Source organism: Solea senegalensis, linkage group LG21 (genome assembly GCF_019176455.1).
Source record: "Solea senegalensis isolate Sse05_10M linkage group LG21, IFAPA_SoseM_1, whole genome shotgun sequence".
NCBI classification, from domain to species: Eukaryota; Metazoa; Chordata; class Actinopteri; order Pleuronectiformes; family Soleidae; genus Solea; species Solea senegalensis.
The window spans coordinates 1087501-1107899 of NC_058040.1; the positions used below are offsets into that span (position 1 = coordinate 1087501).

The window sequence follows — 20399 nt, forward strand, 5'->3', positions numbered from 1 at the left end:
TCTAATCTAGATGTAACAAAAGCATGAACTAGTTTTTCAGCATCCTGTAAAGACAGAATGTTTCTAATGTTCATAATGTTCCAGGTGGAAGAAGGCTGTTCTGGAAATGAGTTTTATGTGTGAATCAAATGACATTTCCTGGTCAAAAGTAACTCCAAGGTTCCTCACAGTGGAACTGGAAGCCAGGTGATGTCATCTAAAGTGACAATGTGGGCAGAAAGTTTTCTCTGAGGTGTTTAGGGCCGAGTATAATGACCTCAGTTTTATCTGAGTTTAAGTAGAAAGTTACAGGTCATCCAGGACTTAATGTCTCTGAGACATTCCTGGAGTTGAACAACCTGATTTATTTCATCCGGCCTCATCGATAGATATAGCTGTGTGTCATCTGCATAACAATGAAAGTGTATGTTATGCTTTCTAATAATGTTCCCTAGAGGAAGCATATATAAGGTAAAAAGTATAGGCCCAAGCACTGAGCCTTGTGGAACTCCACAATTAACTTGTTTGTAATGGGCTTTATCATTAACAAACTGGAATCTATCAGATAAGTATGATTTAAACCAGCAGAGGGCAGCACCTGTGATACCAAGAGTCTGCTCAATCTCTGCAGTAGAATATCATGATCAATGGTGTCAAATGCAGCACTAAGATCTAACAGGACAAGTAAAGAAACTAGACCATTATCTGAGTTACTAACTTTAACTAGTGCTGTTTCTGTGCTATGGTTTAATCTAAAACCTGACTGAAAATCTTCAAACAGGCCAATGCGATATTCACATAATTGATTGGCAACAGCCTTTTCTAAGATTTTAGAGACAAAGGAAGATTAGATATCGATCGGTAATTAGCTAAAATATCTGGTCCGGGTACGCTTTTTTAGAAAGGCTGTGCCAATCAATTATGTGAATATCTGCATTACGGCCTGTTTGAAATTTTCAGTCAGGTTTTAGATTAAACCATAGCACAGAAACAGCACTAGTTAAAGTTAGTAACTCAGATAATGGTCTAGTTTCTTGTCCTGTTAGATCTTAGTGCTGCATTTGACACCATTGATCATGATATTCTACTGCAGAGGAGATCTTGGTATCAACTGTGCCCCTGTGGTTTAAATCATTTATCTGAAGATGAGTTTGTTCATTAATGAAAGATCATTACTCAAAGTTAATTTATTCCAAAGGCTCAGTGCTTGGGCCTATACTTTTACCTTATATGCTTCCTCTAGGGAACATTATTAGAAAGCATAACATACACTTTCATTGTTATGCAGATGACACACAGCTATATCTATCGATGAGGCCGGATGAAATAAATCAGGTTGTTCAACTCCAGGAATGTCTCAGAGACATTAAGTCCTGGATGACCTGTACTTTCTACTCAGATAAAACTGAGGTCATTATACTCGGCCCTAAACACCTCAGAGAAAAACTTTCTGCCCACATTGTCACTTTAGATGACATCACCCTGGCTTCCAGTTCCACTGTGAGGAACCTTGGAGTTACTTTTGACCAGGAAATGTCATTTGATTCACACATAAAACTCATTTCCAGAACAGCCTTCTTCCCAACATTATGAACATTAGAAACATTCTGTCTTTACAGGATGCTGAAAAACTAGTTCATGCTTTTGTTACATCTAGATTAGATTACTGTAACTCCTTATTAGCAGGATGTTCTAACAAGTCTGTTAGAATCCTTCAGTTAATTCAAAATGCTGCAGCACGAGTTCTGACAGGAACTAGAAAGAGAGACCACATATCCAGTTTAGCTTCTCTACACTGGCTCCCCATACAGTTTAGAATTAAATTTAAAATCCTCCTCCGTACAAAGCACTTAATGGTCAGGCCCCTTCATACCTGAAAGACCTAGTCTTACCCTATCATCCTAATAGACCACTTAGGTCACAAAATACAGGTTTTTGTGGTTCCCAGAGTCTATAAGAGTAGAATGGGAGGCAGAGCCTTTAGCTACCAGGCTCCTCTCCTGTGGAACCAGCTTCCAATGATAGTTGGAGGCGGACACTCTCTCTGTATTTAAAGTTAAACTTAAAACTTTCCTTTTGATAAAGCTTATAGTTAGAGCTGGTTCAGGGAAACCTAAACCATCTCTTAGCTATAGAACTAAACTGCTGGGGGATTTTCCTGTGGTGCACATTCACTCTCTCACACTCAGCATTTGATTATGACTTTTTATATGTCATTAACCTTGTCTCTTCTCTCCCCTAGTTTGTGTCTTTCCTTCCTTCCCTCTCTCTCTCTCTGTATTCTCATCATGCAGGTTGCAGGATCAAGATCCAGTTTCGAGGCTCATATCACCATTATTATTATTTTGTAAATTAAAAAGTCGATATCAGTAACTGTATAAATTTGTATACAGTTGTTGTGTATCTGCTGCTGGTCTCCTCTCTCTTCTGTCTCTCCCTCATCTCCCTCTTGTCCTTTCTCTCCCCATTTTCTGTCCCCACCTCTCCACTATCCCCCATTTTTCCTTTCACCCCAACCGGTCGAGGCAGATGACCGCATCTCTGAGCCTGGTTCTGTCAGAGATTTCTTCCTGTTAAGAGGGAGTTTTTCTCTCCACTGATGCCTAGTGCTTGCTCATTGTGTGAACTGTTGGGGTCTCTGCTCTCTTTGATGTTGTCTATGTACAGTGCCTTGAGATAATGTATGTTATGATTTGGCTATACAAATAAAATTGAATTGAATTGAATTGAACTTATATACAGCCTGATTCTATTGGCTTTGATGATTAAAATGATCTGTCAATCACCCAGATTGGCCAATGCTGGCTGGAGCTATGGCCCTGAACATATATTATAACACATAATATATTTTTTAGATAGTTTTAAAAGTAAATAAAATGAAACCTCTGTAATTTGACTCTGCTTCACTTCAGCACAGCTAATGTCCACATGCTGTTACATGACTTCCATGAGTCTTTAAGCTGCTAATGCACACAACTACACAAAACTGCACAACTACACAAAACTGCAAACTACACACAAAAACTACAAAAACAACTACAGTGAAACTTACACACAAGTGTTACCTTTATGTTCATACCAATATAAACCTTATATATCTATAATGTCAAAAGGGTCAGGGAAGAAGAGGGTTCAAGCAAAGTTGGCTATGTTAAAAGAACATTTAAATCACAATAGGATTATTTCATTCTTCATACATGTAAAATGTCCTGTTTTTTGTGTCTGTGTGTCTGTGTCTGTGCCTGTGTGTATGTGTCTCTGTTTCTGTGTGTGTGTGTGTGTGTGTGTGTGCGCAATGTCTGTGTGTGTGTGTGTGTGTGTGTGTGTCAGTGTCTTTAACATCACTTCCTGTGAGAGAAGTTTCATTATTGATTAATGATTAACTTTATCAACATTCCTTGTTCCTGGAACAGACGTCTCCTGAGGCATTATGGGAAATTAAGTGTGTTCAAACAAAACAAACGTGTGTGTGAGAGAGACGGGGGGAGAATGAGGAAGTGAACTTTGACCCTGCCTCTCACACTGGTTGGATCTTACAGTCACATTCTGGCTCTGCTGTTTAACTGATCTGGAGCCTGAACAGAAACAAGACCAGGACCAGGACCAGGACCAGGATGAAGCTGGATCTGAAGGTCCAGCTGCTGAAGTTCTGCTCACTTCTACTCAACTTCCTCCTACTGGTGAGAAAGAGAAAGACACTTTTTATTCATGCTGCTTGTTTATGTGACGATTTCATCAGTCACATGATCAGTGACGCGATCAGTCACATGATCAGTGACGCGATCAGTCACATGATCAGTGACATGACAGAGAGTATTGATCATCAGCAGTGACGTCATTCTGACACACATATATAACATTAATGTATGTAACATGTGTCATTACATGTATGTTTGACACAGTTTTTCTGTGTTTAAACTACTAAAAGTTACAGACTGAACCTTTAATGAAGAGCATCAGTGTGTTTGCATGTGTGTCTCCTGCTCTTACTGAAAATTAGGTGACAGCATACATACTAACATACTAACACACAGAACTCACTCACTCACTCACTCACTCACTCACTCTCACTCACTCTCTCACTCTCTCTCTCTATCACTCACACACTCTCTCTCTCTCACTCTCTCTCACCACTCCTCAACTCCTCTCACACACCACTCACTCACACACTCACACCCACTCTCTCTCACTCACACACTCTCTCTCACTCACTCACTCACTCACACACTCACACACTCACTCACTCACCACACACACTCACTCACTCACACACTCACACTCACTCACACTCTCACTCACTCACACACTCACTCTCTCTCTCTCTCACCACACCACACACACACTCACTCACACACCTCTCTCTCTCTCTCACTCACACACACACCTCACACACCTCACCACCCCCCAACACCACGGCACACATCTCTCACCACTCACAAACTCTGCTGATCTCCTCACCTCAACTCACAACTCATCTCTCCTACACACTCTCACTCAGTCACTCACTCACTCCATCTGATGTGTGTGTGTGTGTGTGTGTTAGAGGAGTTGTCTGCCGTGGCGTTCAGCCTCCTGACAGTTGGTTGTGTGGTGATAGCCGTTAGCATCCTTGGATGTGTTGGAACAACGACAGAACACAGGCTCCTCCTACTGGTAGTGAGTGACAACAACATGTGATGTTAAAAAAAACACCTGTGACACCTGTAATAACACCTGTGACTCAGCAGTTTATGGTCTGTCTTCATAGTACCTGGGCTTCTTCATTGTCTTGATCTTGGGTCAGCTGTTTGTCACACTGCTGCTGCTCATCAACAGAAACAAGGTGAGAACAATCAATCAATCAATCACTCAATCAATCAATCAATCACTCTGATCACCACAGTCAGGTTTTCTTTGTATAAACTGACTCAGAGTTACTGAGGATCTGGTTATGATCAAGCTTATTATTACATTATTGATTAATGATTCATCACTAACCCATTCACCCTTGGAATACTGATTTACCCGGTGCTCTTTCTCAGTAGAGGACTCGTGGACACAGCTCAAGTCCTCACCTTCTCTTTAGACGCAGCGTTCTATGACGTTCTGATCTGAGTGCAGATATGGAGTTACGGTTAACCAAGCCCATTACGATCATTAACTGATCAATAACCTGCGTTCTGGAGTCTGACGGAACCAGCTCATAACTGATTGATCAGAGGCGGTGCTGTGTGCATGACTGGACGACTGTGATTGGCGAAGACTTCACAAGGCTTGAACCTTGATCTTTCTTCCATGTTCCTGTTTCAACTCCTTTCAAAGCAATGACTCCAAATTGCTTAGAGAACCTGAATGGATCAACAGAACCTGACGTCCCACAGATGAAGAAAAACTACCTGTGTGAAGGAAACAGTCAGATGAACAGGTGACAATTTGTTTTGTGTTTGTTTTATTGTTATTGTTGACCTTTTGTTTGTTTGTTTTTGCAGGGCTGTAAGAGGCGGTGATTCTTAAAAAAGTTCACCTTGTCGCCATGGACATCATCTCAGGTTCATCAGGTGAGCCGATGTAACGTGTGTCGAACTCAGGTGTGAACTGGGTCTGAACAATGAATCAAACCGGTGTCCAGGTGTGATCGAAGTGAAGTCAGATGTTAATCCACTGGAAGTCGATCTAAGTCATTGTAATGTCATTTTTTGTGAGAGCACAATGCATAAAGTTGTCGGTGATATTTCAAAAATCCTGTTGAGAACAGATGATGACGACATCGCAGGTGTTGCTGGTGTCCACGAGTTTAAACTCTTCCCATAATCGACTGCGAAAATACAAATAAAACTTTGTTTTGAACATTTCATTGTTATAAATATAAACAATCTTTATTATTATTATTATTATTATTATTTTCTTTTTACTCACGAATGTATATTTTCTGTGGTGAAAACTGTGTGGGTGTGGCTTATTACAGCATAGTGTTTAAACCAACGGTGTCGCGCCGGGCGACGCCAATACTGCGAAAAACCTAAGTAAACTAACTGAACTACCTAAACTAACTGAACTAAGTAAACTACCTAAACTAAGTAAACTAACTGAACTACCTAAACTAAGTAAACTAACTGAACTACTTAAACTAACCAAACTAAGTAAACTAACTGAACTACTTAAACTAACCAAACTAAGTAAACTAACTGAACTACCTAAACTGAAGTCGTTTAGAAATTTTGAGCCACAGATTCCTACGATGTTCATGTGTACGATAAAAATATTTTTTCATTGCGGGACATTTCTGTGGGCGTGGCCGAGAATGTTTCACTGTGAAGGGATGCCACAGTGATGTCATCAGTGACGTCACTGCCTTAGGCTCTGCTCACAATTCCCAGCATGCCGAGTGTCAGCAGTAGCAGCGTCAGGTGTGGAGGTGGGCGGCGGTGTCGCGCAGCGGCAACCAGTGACAGGTGAACGGTTTCCTGCTCAGAGATCATGTGACGTGCGTCGTGCAGCGCGGTGACGGCGGCGGTGCTGGAGTTCAGGTCGCCGCTGGTGATCAGGTCAAACACGCAGGCCTGGTAGTAGACGTCTCGAGCAGGAAGCAGCGCAGCGCAGTGGGCGTGGGCACTGATGGAGGCGGGCAGAGAGGACTGCGGTGGTGGTGGCTGCGGTGGGCGGAGCGTGTTGAGTCTCTGGGAGGCGGGGCATCCCCACACACACAGCTGCAGGTCCTGTTCGGGGCCAAAAGCCTGCGTGACGCCGCGCGGCGACAGGACGGACAGGCCGAGGGAGCGTCCGCTCTGACGCACCACCAGCAGCGTGCCGATGTGAGACGCTCGGATCTCAGCGTGTCGACCCGGACTCTGCGTGCTGACCGTCAGGCTGCGGTGACCTCGCCACTCGCCGCTGGACACCGAGCCGTCGGCGAACGCCGCGGGCACGTTATCGAGCTCGGCCTGGTACAACTGCTGCTCCACGCACTCACGCATGTTCTTAAAGATGACTGTGATCTGTGGAGAGACACCAGCTGTCAATCATCTCACTGACCACGCCCACACTAACTTCATCAGGTGTGTGACTCACCTTGGTGAGCGCTGTGCTCCTCCCCATAATGGGCGTTTCCGCCTTCATCGGTGAACTGGTGGCTTGAACAAACAGGTATTCATTATCTATGAGAGGCCACGCCCCCTGCACGTCGCACGTCTGGAAATCGTCATTGAACGTTCGGACGTGCGGGTCCCCGAACACGCCGCAGTGCACGTACTCCGGCACGCGACCTTCTCTGCTCAGGAAGCTGCGCTCGTAGAGGCAGTCGTCTGCTGACAGGGTTCCCTGAGGGAGGGGGCGGGGCTGTGGCGTGGGCCCCGCCCGGGGACAGCGGTGCTGGATCAGCAGGTCCTCGATGCCCTGAACCGCAGAGTGGTACGCCAGGTCGCCCCGACACGCCCTCGCCATCCGCTTGGTGCACGTGGCGTAGGATCGCAGGGCGCCGCAGTAACCAGCGTTCACCACTGCTCTGCTCACAGCTGTGGCGCCATCTGGTGGTCTGACTCCTCCTACTCCACTGCCGCCACCCAGGTCCAGCGTCGCAGCCACGAAGTCAGAGTTACACCTGAGGATACGACAGGAAGCTGCACCTGTGGACAAAGTTCACATTCAGACCATAATGTGAACTTACTTAGCTTAGCATTAGCTACAAGAGAATAGACCAGGGGCCCATTTCAGAATGCAGGTTCAACTAACTCTGAGTTGTGGGTTTCAGAACAGCTGATCAGCATCAGTTCAGTTCACTGTGAGTGAATCTTCATCAATGGAGCTCTGATACTACGAGTCACCATGGCAACGGGTAAACAAAGAGCACAGCCTCCATTTTAATCCAGTTAACAGAAATATGAACACATGACATTTATGTGAAGAGGAGTGAATAAATGAACACTATGACATTTTATACAGTGTAATTCACTCATTCATCCTTTCATTAAAGATGATAATGCTGCAGTCCTACCATATGTTACATTAGATTTGATCTTTATTCAGCTGGAACCATAAACTATCATTATAAAAGTGTCCATGTTCAAACTGACTCACTTTTATCACTCTATTTTACATGAAAGCATTTTGCTCAACACTACATTGTGGGGTGGAGTGGCTCAGCGTCTGCTAAATGACATGTAATGTAATGTTATGAAACTATTTCGTGAGCCCCCCCGAAAGCCGTGGTATAGTTAGCACACTGGAAGTAACATGTAATTGGGATTTCGATGTTTTGAAAGACGTAAATGTCATTCATTGTGCAGGTGAATGTGCTCTGACGCGTGTTTTGTTAACGACTGTATGAACTAGGACATGAGACGGAGTGTCAGACAGCTGCTTCAGGCTCACGGAGTCTGTTGCCAGGGTAACTGACTAAACTGGCTTTGTGAAACTGAAAGACCACAGTTTCCCTCATCTCAGGGTTAACTAACTCAGAGTTTTCACTAAACCTGCTTTCTGAAACGGGCCACGGTTGTGTGTGTGTGTGTGTGTGTTCCTGCTCCTCAATGAGCTGCACAGTCATTATCAGTGGACGCTTTAATAACAGTCCTGTCAGGATTGTCCTCTCCTCCCGAACTGAACTGCTTCCATTCTTCCTCTTTTCTCTAAGCTTCTGCGTTGAGAACAAACTCCTCCTCCTCCTCCTCCTCCTGCCCACACTCAGCTCCCATCGCTCTCCTCCACTCTCAAAATGTTCTCCATGGTAACGCTGTGTTTCCTGTGATGGCAGACTGAGCCTCCATCATCATCATCATCATCATCATCATCAACTGTGAGAGACAAACACTTATGATCTATGTGACAGTAAACACACACACACTTAAACGTGAGTATTAGTTTTAGTAGCAGTAGTAACAGTAGTAGTAGTTTTAGCAGCAGTAGTAACAGAAGTAGTAGTTTTAGTAGCAGTAGTAACAGAAGTAGTAGTTTTAGTAGCAGTAGTAAAAGAAGTAGTAGTTTTAGTAGCAGTAGTAAAAGTAGTAGTTTTAGTAGCAGTAGTTATATAAATAGACGAAGTTAGAAGAAAAGTGTTGAGCTGCAACAAGTCATCGATTAACCAATGATCAAATTCATTATTTCATCTACAACTGGTCTCATACTTGAAAATCAGTGTTTGTGGGCTGTTGTTTTTTAAAATAACAAAAATAACAATAATAATAATAATAAGAAGAAGAAGTTAAAATAATGTAAATAGTGAAATAAAGATAAGAATTTGAAGATGTTTGAACTCAAACAGCAGCTCTGTGTTCATCGTCGTCATTAATAATCACAGAGGGAAGAAGAGATTCTACCCACGATACACTGTTATTATCGGGCCCTAAATAGTGTGTGTGTGTGTGTGTGTGTGTGTGTGTGTAATTACAGTGCAGGAGCAGATTTAACATTAAAAACATCTAGATATTAAAATGTAAAACTTGAACGTGATTTACGACACCAGAGGTTTTAAAATGATTTTAAAATGTTTTAAAAAATGTTCATCTCCTTGTTTTTTTAAACAAGGAGAAGAAATTCTTTGTAAGAACTTTCTTAAGCTGAATTTAAGAATGTATACCTTATTTGCACAGACATTCATTTATGATAATCAATTTAACGTCTGTATTTAACACAAATTCCCATAGTTCTCCTTATTTGACTTTAAAAGTGCAGGAGCACAAAGAAACAACAATACAAAGGTTAAGTAAATGAACTGACACAGAGACTTAACATACTCAGATAATCAGACACAGGTGAGTCTCATTAGGGCGGGGCCAATGATCAACACTGGGAAAAAAAAGGACAGGAAGTTAAAGTGAAAAAAATAAACACAAAGAAATAAAAAGTTAAAGAAAAGAGAAAGAAAAACAAAAATCACCTGGAGAACCTCCGGGTTCTGACATGGTTTATTCTTGAATACAAAATACAAACATGTTTCCTTTATTTCTAAGTTTAATAAAGGAGTCATGTTTGTCTTTTCTTCTTCCTTCCATGTTCTTCTATGTTCATATTCACATTTGTCACATGACCAGGTTTGTAACAAATGAAGCAGCAGAAACAAAGTGACAGCGTTGACGACAAACAGAGTTAAAAACCACAGACACAGTCTGACAGAATCATATTCAGCATCAGGGCAACACAAAGCTACAAAGCACCCGGTCTGCTTCATCTTTTACTAACTGACATCATGTTTTATAGAAAAAGAGCTGAAACTGACAGAACTGCTAGTCCTGTCCTTCATTGGCTTCATTTTTTCCAACCAAAGGACGACAAACCAGGTTAATAATAACAATAATAATAATAATAACAATCATTTGTTATCTTTGCTGTGACTGAGTCAGAATAATGAGCAGAAACTGTGCTGAAGTTTCACTTTCTGACTTCTGATTAACTCTGGGTTTCCTTGGGTTAAAAATGAGGCTTATTTTACTCTTTACTTATTTTATTGTTTTTTCCAGTGCACTGTAAAAATAGACTGCCTAGAAATGAGTTAAATATTCTTAAACTGATTTAAATGATCTTTGTTTAAGACAAAGTAAGATTTTAAACTAAATCTGCAGTCACTTTCAGACTCTAATGATGGTTAAAATGAGACAAAACAGGACAAAATGTAGGAAAGTTGTTTTAACACAAGCTAAGCAATTCTGTCATGTCAGAAATGTTTACTTAAAATGAGTTTTCCTTCACTTGATTAAGATTTTATACGTTAGAATTGTATTTGCACAAACACCAATCTGTGATCGTGGATTTTACATTGTTTCAGGTTATAACTGTAAATAAAGTAAACTGTAATATCTGAAGTTAGATATTTTTTCTAGTTCAAAATTTAACTAGAAAAACTAGATTCATTTTCTTTTTCTGGCAAAAATAAGAACAATTTGACCAAAAAAACAACATTATTTTTTTGGTGCAGAAATTGAGGCTATGGATCGTGTGAGAAATGTTTTTGTTAATCTCTGCATCATAAACTCCATTATGTGACTGTGATGGAAATGAAAGCTGCACAACAGTTTTCTCACCAGCAGGTGTCACTAATCACATGAGGACGACAGAAAGAGAGAGAGATTCAGCAACATCGTGTTTCATTAGATCATACACAAACAGAAACAAAGAAACAGTGACAAACTCTGACCTCAAACAACAAAGTAACAAGACAAACACAGCAGTGATGATGATGAAGTTTATAAAACATCACATGACACAGTTTAACAAGGAAAAATACAGAAAATATTATGTTTAATCAAAAAGAATAAGAACTTGTGTCTACATACATTTTTGTGTGTTGACTTAATGAGATTCAGAGACTTTATGACTCCAAACATGGCCGTCAGTCTAATAAAATCTACATCAGTTTAAATCTACGACATCTTAACAACATATTCACGTCTTTACCTCATTGTTACACAGACTTTTCCAACAGGAAACTGAAGTTTGTGAACCACTCACTCTCCTGCACCAAATTGATAATAAATATGTAATAAAATAGTGAGAATGTCATTAGTTTGCTAGGTTTTTAGAATTTTTCTGTGAAAACTAAAGAAAATCTGGAAAAACACCAGAAGAAGTAAAAAAGAGGATCATGTCGATCTGTAGAAATGTAAATAATTATCGTAACAGAGGTGAGGAAACAAGAAGTGACGCCATCACTGTTTGATCTGGAAAAAAACGAAATGTGTGTTTGCGTGAGACACAAGGACGACGAGCGTCTCGTCAGAAATCACCTTCAACCACAGAATCTTCTGTTTAACTAAAGTGAGTGAGTTTCCTGAAACAAAAGAAGCCTCAAAAATAAAGACTTTGTTCACTAAACAGGAACAAGGAAGAAGTCTGGACAGGAAAAGTGAGAGTGACTCAGGCAGAACTAAACGATCAGCTGTACACTCCCACGGCCTCATTTTACTCAATAAAAGTCTCTTTATTTACTTTTATTCAGTTTTATTAGTGTAGTTTTAAAAGTTTTACTTTGTTTTTGTTTGTAAATCAACTTTAAGTTTCAGTTGTAATACGCCAGATCTCTGTGTGAAGTTTATTAAATGACTTTATATACGACTTTTTTATTAAATGGAAATGACTCTTTACATTTGTACACAGATGTAGTCTGAAGTAATCATTATTAGGTGGATATTACTGAGAAAATAACTTTAATAATACATTATTACCATTATAATTATGTCCAACAGAAATGAAACAGTATTGTCATATGAATTACTTTCCTGTTAAATGATTACCATGTTGTTACTGCAGTGTGATATTATCTGACATTTACACTCAACGTACAACGTGATGCAGTTTAAATTCTATCTATAAATACACATTATTTCAAACTGTCATCATTTATTATTGTTATTATCATTTCAATATCTGAGTAAAGATTTTTTTACATGAAACATGAAACTTTTGTCGTGTAAATGTCAGTGGTCTTTATCTCTTCACAGACAGAGTGACTCTTGAGGACCTGTCTTGAGGACTTGTCTCACTGGGTTTGGTTGTGACAGATCTCCTTGTTTTTTGATTTGCTTGTGGGACCTCAAGGTATTTGTAGCTTTGTTGAACATCTGCTAAGTTGCCTTCATGTAGTTCCATTCCCTCCGTTTCCTCTTTTTTTGATCTCATTCAGCCACATTTATCTTGGCTGAATATTCTTTAGTGTCTTGGCTGTAGATCCTGGTGAGTGCCGCTCACTCTTGGCGTACGGCATCAGATCATCCATGGAGAGGAGGTGGCTGATTGTTGTCCCACATCAGATGTGATGATCGGGCTGAGGGGGTTCAGGTTTATGCAGAACACGAGCGGGGGACAGAGCAACCCATTGGTATATTCCACATTTGATTTGATGTTGAGTTGTCCTCTAGAGTCATCTTCCTCAGTCCCATCGAGATGATGATGAAGCTCCTTTGAGTCGTGTTGATATTGTGAAGCTCAAAGCATTCCGGTATGTGTGTGACGTTGTGTGTGGCTCTGCTCATGTATTCAACCACAGGCCTCTTCATCTTAACCACAATGCGGTCTGACAGTTTCCGTGTTGTGCTGAGGCATCTTAGAGGCCGGTATCTGGATGGTCGATACCATGGGGGTCGTTCATGATGAGGACTGCACGGCCTTTTGTTATCCATTCTGGGTGCAGTTTTGGTTCTTCTGTGCTGTCAGGTGTTCATGCAGAGAGGCCAGCTTCTTCAGCACCTGAGCTGGTGCTGACCACCCCTCTATTGTGGACACTCTATCTTGGATGTCTTCCAATGTGGTCTTTACTGGGTCTTGTTCTGGGATGTTGCTGTGGTCTGCTTTTGTGTGATGACTCTTTATCCCACATATTCTTCCAGTAAAGCTTAGTCTCAGCTTTGGGTGGGTCTGTTGCTGTCTCCCCTGATATTCAGGGGACAAACAGGGGACAATGTCCCGTGTATCCTGTCCATTCCCCTGGTTCTCGTGTATCTCTTTAGGCGGGCAGCCAGAGCTGCGAGCCTTTGTTTGGCAGTCTCTAGTGCCTCAGTTATGAACAGCTTGTTGTATTTTCTTACACAGCTCTTTATTTATCTTTCTGCAGCTCATAGATGGCTAAACTATTTTCTTGTCCCTCTGATTTTAGCCTCTAGTCTTCTCCACAGAGGGTATTGCTCCTTATGGCTTGTGTTGTTGTGTTGATCTTGTCCTCTGGTTTGTCCTAGTGTTTGCTGGCAAAGTTTAAACGGGCAACTTCATTCTTTCTTGAGAGCAGAGGCTTCCTCCTAGCAACTCTCCCATGAATGCCATGCCAATGCCAAGCTAAGAAGCATGGACATCACTAACATCATATTAACCTGATTCTAGACATTAACATTACAACACTGTGTGAGAGCAAGTAAGCTCAACACAACATTTCATCTATGCTTAGCTAAGTGCTGCTTGAAGGTTCACAAAATACATATATGTGTATGTATATATATATATATATATATATATATATATATATACATATATATGTATATATACACACACACACGAATGCTGAGGTTCAGTCTCCAGGAGCAGATGTTATGTTGTAAACCACAGATTTGTGTGAAGTCACGTCTCCACATACTTCTTTCCAAGGAGGAACTAAGGACACAATGATGATGATGACATTTCCTGATTAGTATTTTATTACACACCACTGTGTTTCTTCACGCCTCTTTCTGTTTTTGTGTTTTTTAAGGTTTTTTCCTTCACTTTGATGGTGTGACAGCTCGATGACTAACCTGTGGTTTTTTTGGTTTAGGTTTTTTAAAAAACACCTGGAGACACAGGAACGTCATCATAACAACAAATATTCCGACGTCTTGCTCTGGATCTGTGGTCCAGAATCGTACAAATGTGCACGTGTAATGTTTCCTATGGTTTGCACAGAAAAATAAAACTACAGGAACGGTATTTTTTTACAGTAGTTGTGGTTCAAAATGATTTGTGATGAATGTCGTACATTTATAAACCTCTAAACAGCGTCAGGAGCAGCTGTGCTTTTCAGAATCATGTGTGTAATTTACTGTTTCCAGAAAACAAACACACACTTTGTCCAATATTTAATTTGATTCTGGTTTTTCAGAGTTTTAAAATATCAGTAAATCTTGTATTTGTAAAAGAGGAAGAAACTTCCTCCAGCCTCATCTTCACCCTGAGAACATTTCATCAGAATCTGTCCTTCAATTTTTACAAAACAGACAACTGTAAAGTCATGGTTTGAGGTGATAATAACAACATGATATAAAACTAAATTAAAAAAAAAAAAACAACAACTTTCCACTCTGGTAATCTAGCACCGCCCCTTCATGCTAGCCTGGGGCAAGCATTGTTACTCAACCCTCACCCACAGTGTGTGTGTGTGTGTGTGTGTGTGTGTGTGTGTGTGTGTGTGTGTGTGTGTGTGTGTGTGTGTGTTCCTTATATAAATCAGGGCTGAGTTCAGGTTCAGACACAGAAGCTGAAGCTGAACTTGATCAGAATCACAGTTCTGTTCATCAGATTTTCAAAGGAAGTTTCTTCAAACTTTGGTATGTTTCAACTTTTACTTATTTATTTTTTAGATATATGCATATTTTTTTATGCTCATTACCTACAGTAATTTATTTCATTTGAAAACACAGTTGACAGTTGATCAGTTATATCACAGATTACTATCTATAGTAAAAATATAGAGACATTTTAAATGAGATTAAATAATCCTTTATTAGTATCATAACAAGGAAATATACTGTTACAATGTCAATACAATAAAGATGTCAAAATGCATTAAAAAACATAACAAATGTAATTTATATACACACATATATATATGTAGCTATATAGATATATATAGAAAAATATTATGCAAAATGAATTTGTAAATTAAAAAAAAATCATATAAGACCTCTGACATGAACATTGGTAAACATGTGCATCAGGTCAGGACAAACAAAAAACTACATAAGACCAATGACCCAAACCCGACAGGAAGGCGACCATTTTGGATGGAATAGCCATTTTGAAGCCATATTCACTTTTTTTCATTGTTAGAAAAGTACATTGTTAATAACCAAACAGAGTCCCAGTTTGTGCTTCAGATTGTAATCCAGCTTGTGTCAGTGTGTCTTGTTGTTTATGTTGGAGCGTGTTTTTGTTTGTGGCAGAAGGAGATGAAGATGAAGATTCTACCGTCCGCCCTCGCCATCATTCTCCTCCTTACAACAGCCTCAGCCAAGCCGGTGAGACGTTCATCACAGTCGCCATCAATCCTCACATGATTCATTTGTGACACTGACTCTGTGTGTCCGTGTGTGTCCGTGTGTGTCCGTGTGTGTGTGTGTGTGTGTGGGCAGTTAGTTTCCTCCCCGCAGTTAAACAACCACACACTGACACTGTTTCTATCTGACGTTTAATGACGACGTCAATAAATAACGTAATTCTTTTGGCAAACCCTCACTTTTCACAATAAACACAAGATGAGAAGGAAAACTGTGTCACATGAAGACGCAGGTGGAGTTAGTGTTACGGGTCCCAGAGATGTGAGACCACATTAACAAATATGTACTTGTATTAAGCAGGTGAAGGAGAGAGACATGAAGACACAGTTGTGTCTTTTCCCATAACAGGTTGTCTCTCTTAATTAAACATCAACTATAACCCTCAACTAAAGCACAATGTTGTGTTATGTTGTTCACTTTCACATTTCCACAAACCAATCAAATCAATACTCCAGTCTCAGCAATAAATCGTCTCATCTTTTTGTTCTAATCAACACATACTCTCTATTTATATTCATTAACGGTTCTGTAAATGTATTCCATGTTTTTCACAGTCTAAACTGGTTCAAACACTTAATGTCATTTCACCGTGTAAATCCTTTATATGTGTATATATATGTATATGTATATATATATATATATATATATATATATATATATATATATATATATATATCTACACTGCTCCCTTAACAGGGCACTGAAATTAATAGATAAAACACAGTGCTTGTGCTAGCTCTCCAAAACCAACAAAATAAAAAATAATTCTGTAATCTTTCGGATTACACTCATAATATCACATTTTCACAATAAACAGAGACTTGTAAATACATCACAACTCCCACTTTAACTGCAATTATTCCCTCTCTAAATAGTGCAACTGCGGCCGCGCGCGGCACAAAATGGCGTCCTAGCGGGGAAACTTTACCCCGTCATTAGTTCCCTGTCATTTAGTCATAAAAACATGAACAAGACATGCTGCGAACACTCGCGCTATTAATATTTGTTACTATAAAAGAAAATCATGGCGTAAAATCGTGGTGTACAAACACACTCACCTGTATTAAGCAGGTGAAGGACAGAGACACGAAGACACGGTTGTCGCTTTTCCCATACGGCAGCGGTTGCGCACCCCTAACCATTCCCCGGGCAACTCTTGGGAAACAAAGGTTCCGCCCTCCCTATCGCAATATTACTGTTGCACCACAAAATAATAAATAATTGAAAAACATGAAAAACAATACTTTCCATAAAATAAGATTATATTTATGTTATTTATATTTATATCAAGAAAAATATTTATGTAATCATAAGAATAAAATAAAATTGTGGTTACCCTATTTTAGGTTTGCCACGTTAGCATCCAGCTAAGACAGTCTGGTGGTCAGTGGAATCAAACCCATGACCTTCCAGATGAAAGACCATCACTGCTGCTGCTGCTGCTTGTATAAATGACATTGTTCTAGTTCTATAAACACGTCATAACTGATTCAGTACTGTCTTGTCTAACTTGTCTTTTTCTTCTGTCTCCACCTCAGCTCCCTCTCGTCCTTCCTCCTCTCCCTCTCGTCCTTCCTCCTCTCCCACATTTGTCCTTTCACCACAACCTGTCTGGGCAGATGCTGCACATGTTTGAGTCTGGTTCAGTCAGAGATGTCTTCTCCACTGATGCCTAGTGTTTGCTTATTGTGTGAACTGTTGTTGTTTCTCTTCTCTCTATAATAACAAAACATATAGAAATAGATTTATGAATTGAGTTGATCCACTGGACTAAACCAAAAACTAAAATCTAGGCCTCAAAAAAACATGTTTTCTTATTGGCGATGTCACTGGGAGTTTCCACTTTGTCCCAACAAAGATTTTTATAAAACATGTACAGTGATCTCACAACGGTAACTGAATCATGAAATAATGTGATGTTTCCTCCACAGATTCGTCAGCGTCGTCAGGCTGATGGCCACACCTCTGACAGCAAAGAGTCACACTGGAGACAGAGGGAGTCTTTGCACAGTGAGGACTCTTCCTCAGAAGAGTCTAACGAGTCTTCTGAGGAAGAGGAGTCTTCTGAGGAAGAGGAGTCATCAGAGGAGAAGGGAGGAGATCAGACCACACCATCGACAGAAACGACCACACCCATGACCACGAGCGGCGGCTCAGATGAGACCATGCCCACTGCCACACCTGGTGACGTGACCCCGGCCACAACTGCACCAGAGGCCACCACAGGAAGCAGAGGAGACAGCTAAACATCTGTGCTTCCTGTTAGTCTCTGTCACAGTGGCCATTTTGAGACATCGCATACATGAAAGGCTGAGTTCCATTTAGCTTCATCACTTTCAGAGTGGATCACTGCCACACTGTGACCTGAACACAACCATTGTTAATCATTGTGTGTGCGCTTCTGTGATTTCAAAATGGCTGCTGTGAAAAAGATTAATAAAGGAACAAAAACTCCTGTCAGAGGTTTAATAAATGTCAAGAAAAGTCCAGTCAAATTTAAATATAATTTTCTTTTCCTACTAACCCTTAAATTGTATTAACTTTTCTGTGTTAATGTCTTTGTTTTGTTGTGATTTGTTTCTCTTCTGGTTTGTGGACTCTGTCAAAATCATCAATAAAACAAACTTGACAAAAAAAACAAAGTATCATTAACTCATTAAATCATATTTAGATGCACTTCCATTAAAAATGACTATTGTTTATTATTATTAACAATAAATGTCTCTAACTTTTTGTCCTGTTTTTCCTTGTTTTAAGGAACATTACAGTTTGAATGTGGCTGCAGATTCATGAGCTAGATTTACATTTTCAAGGTAAATTAGCCTAAAGCCATCTGCAGATTCTTTTTATGGAAATAAGATCATTTAAATCCATTTAAGAATATTTGTCTTATTTCTACAGGAGCTGTTTTTGCAGTCAGACAGACAAACAAACTACCATCAGAAATATAACAACATTTTCTACTGTGTGATTACATAATTATGTCATAAACAATGCTTCACAACTTTATTAGACTGCAAACCAAAGCCGCAGGTAAATTAAAAGCATTGGTAATTATCAAAATCATTTTTTATGTTCCTGTAATGTTTAAGTATGTAGAAGCTCTTTAACCAAAATGCTATTTTTTTGCATGAATCCAGCGGAATCATAGAAACAGAGTCATGTGACCAGAACTCAATAAGGACATGTTTTAAATGGTGGATTCCACTGAAAACTGTTGCAATAAAACAAGATTCCAAAACACACGATAATAAATCAGGGAGGGGTGACACCAACAGAACCTTTCTAAAAAATGATCCAGGATTTGTTTGTTGTCACAGTAAAGATTCTGCTTTCATGTCATGTGACCTCTGCATGAACGCTGTGCTTTGGTCAAAGACGTGAACCTAAACTCTCTGAAAGTGACTACAACAACTTGTGTCTGTCCTCAGTTGTGCAGCGTGATTGACATGTGGTCAAACATGAGGACACTTTCTTCATGGCTGTAAATCAGTGGTGGATTACAGGTTTGGTTTCTATGAATAAAGCTGCAAACTCTAATCTCAGCTGCAAAGAGCAGAGGATGAAAGACAGACACATTGATTTAAGTATTAAGGACTTAAATGCTAAATGCTCACATCACAGTGGCAAATGACAAGATGTCTAAACTTGAAGCTATTAGTTATGAACGATAAATAAACCCATGACACAAGCTAAGTCTAACAACATCAATATTATCATGTGTAAATCTAATGCTATGAGCGGAGGAGCGGTGGAGTGTGAGAGAACTTTGGTAAGTTGAAGACCAGTCGAGCTGCAGAGGTCGTATGGCACACGCAGGGAGACCAGCCAGGAGCCAAGTGTGTGCAGCGTGCCTGTTATTGTGTTTCCAGTCTAGCTAGATCACGCGTGGTGTTGTAGTTTTTCTAACGTTACTAGTTGTTGCATGTGAACAAAACTTTGCTAGGCCAAAAAGAACATTAATCTCACGATAAAAAAGATTTACGCCATTAAAATGGTTTTGCATTAACACCATCAGTAACGCGTTTAACTGACAGCACTAATTCAGTGTAAAGACTTTAAAAGTAGAGTAATGAGCTCTGATTAGTGACGTGTGGTGAAGTTCATGACTGGTGAGACACTGATGTACTACACCGCTCCTCCGCTCCCTTCACTGGCTTCCTGTAGCTGCTCGCATCCGCTTCAAGACTCTAGTGCTTGCGTTCCATGCTATAAATGGATCTGGTCCAGCCTACATGCAGGACATGACCAAAACCTACACCCCAGGCATCTGCAAACCAGCTTGCTGCCCCCTCACTGAGAGGATCGCAGAGGCATTTACCGACTGTTTGCTGTCCTAGCTCCCAAATGGTGCAACGAGATCCCCATGGACATCCGGACAGCAGAAAGCCTCCACATCTTCCGCCGCCAACTAAACACACATTTCTTTCGATTCTACCTCGACTATGTACAATTCTCAACTCATATTGTCCACCCCAACTCAACAGTGCAAAAAGTTTCACTTGACCCTCTCCTGACCTGACGATATGCTCAGTGGCACCCAAGTCATTTGCGTTTGAGACCCATGCTTTACAAATGTCAACCTTTTTTTCACAAGTGGTTCATTTGAAGTAGATACAAGTATTAATATCATTAATTAATTAAATTAATTAACACAATCTCAGCGGTCAGCGTAGAGACAGACATGACGATGTGTGGCCAATATTAAAGGCAATG

General features: G+C 40.2%; 1 protein-coding gene across 1 annotated transcript; it reads right to left on the minus strand.

Moving 5' to 3' along the window:
• Positions 1-6081: 6081 nt before the first annotated feature.
• LOC122758619 (hemojuvelin-like) lies at positions 6082-9854 on the minus strand. Its single transcript, XM_044012883.1, has 3 exons — positions 9830-9854; positions 7027-7580; positions 6082-6953 (listed from the first exon to the last, which is right to left on the minus strand). Exons 1-3 carry the CDS (start codon positions 9852-9854, stop codon positions 6312-6314), a joined length of 1221 nt encoding a protein of 406 aa, XP_043868818.1. The 3' UTR covers positions 6082-6311.
• Positions 9855-20399: the final 10545 nt, after the last annotated feature.

Bases quoted from the DNA above. Each gene is read 5' to 3' on its own strand.
- LOC122758619 (XM_044012883.1), bottom strand. From the start codon at position 9,854: ATGTCAGAACCCGGAGGTTCTCCAG. The intron at 7,581-9,829 runs GTGATTTTTGTT...CTTTGTCCACAG, and splicing joins AGAACCCGGAGGTTCTCCAG to GTGCAGCTTCCTGTCGTATC. The intron at 6,954-7,026 runs GTGAGTCACACA...GTCTCTCCACAG, and splicing joins GGAGCACAGCGCTCACCAAG to ATCACAGTCATCTTTAAGAA.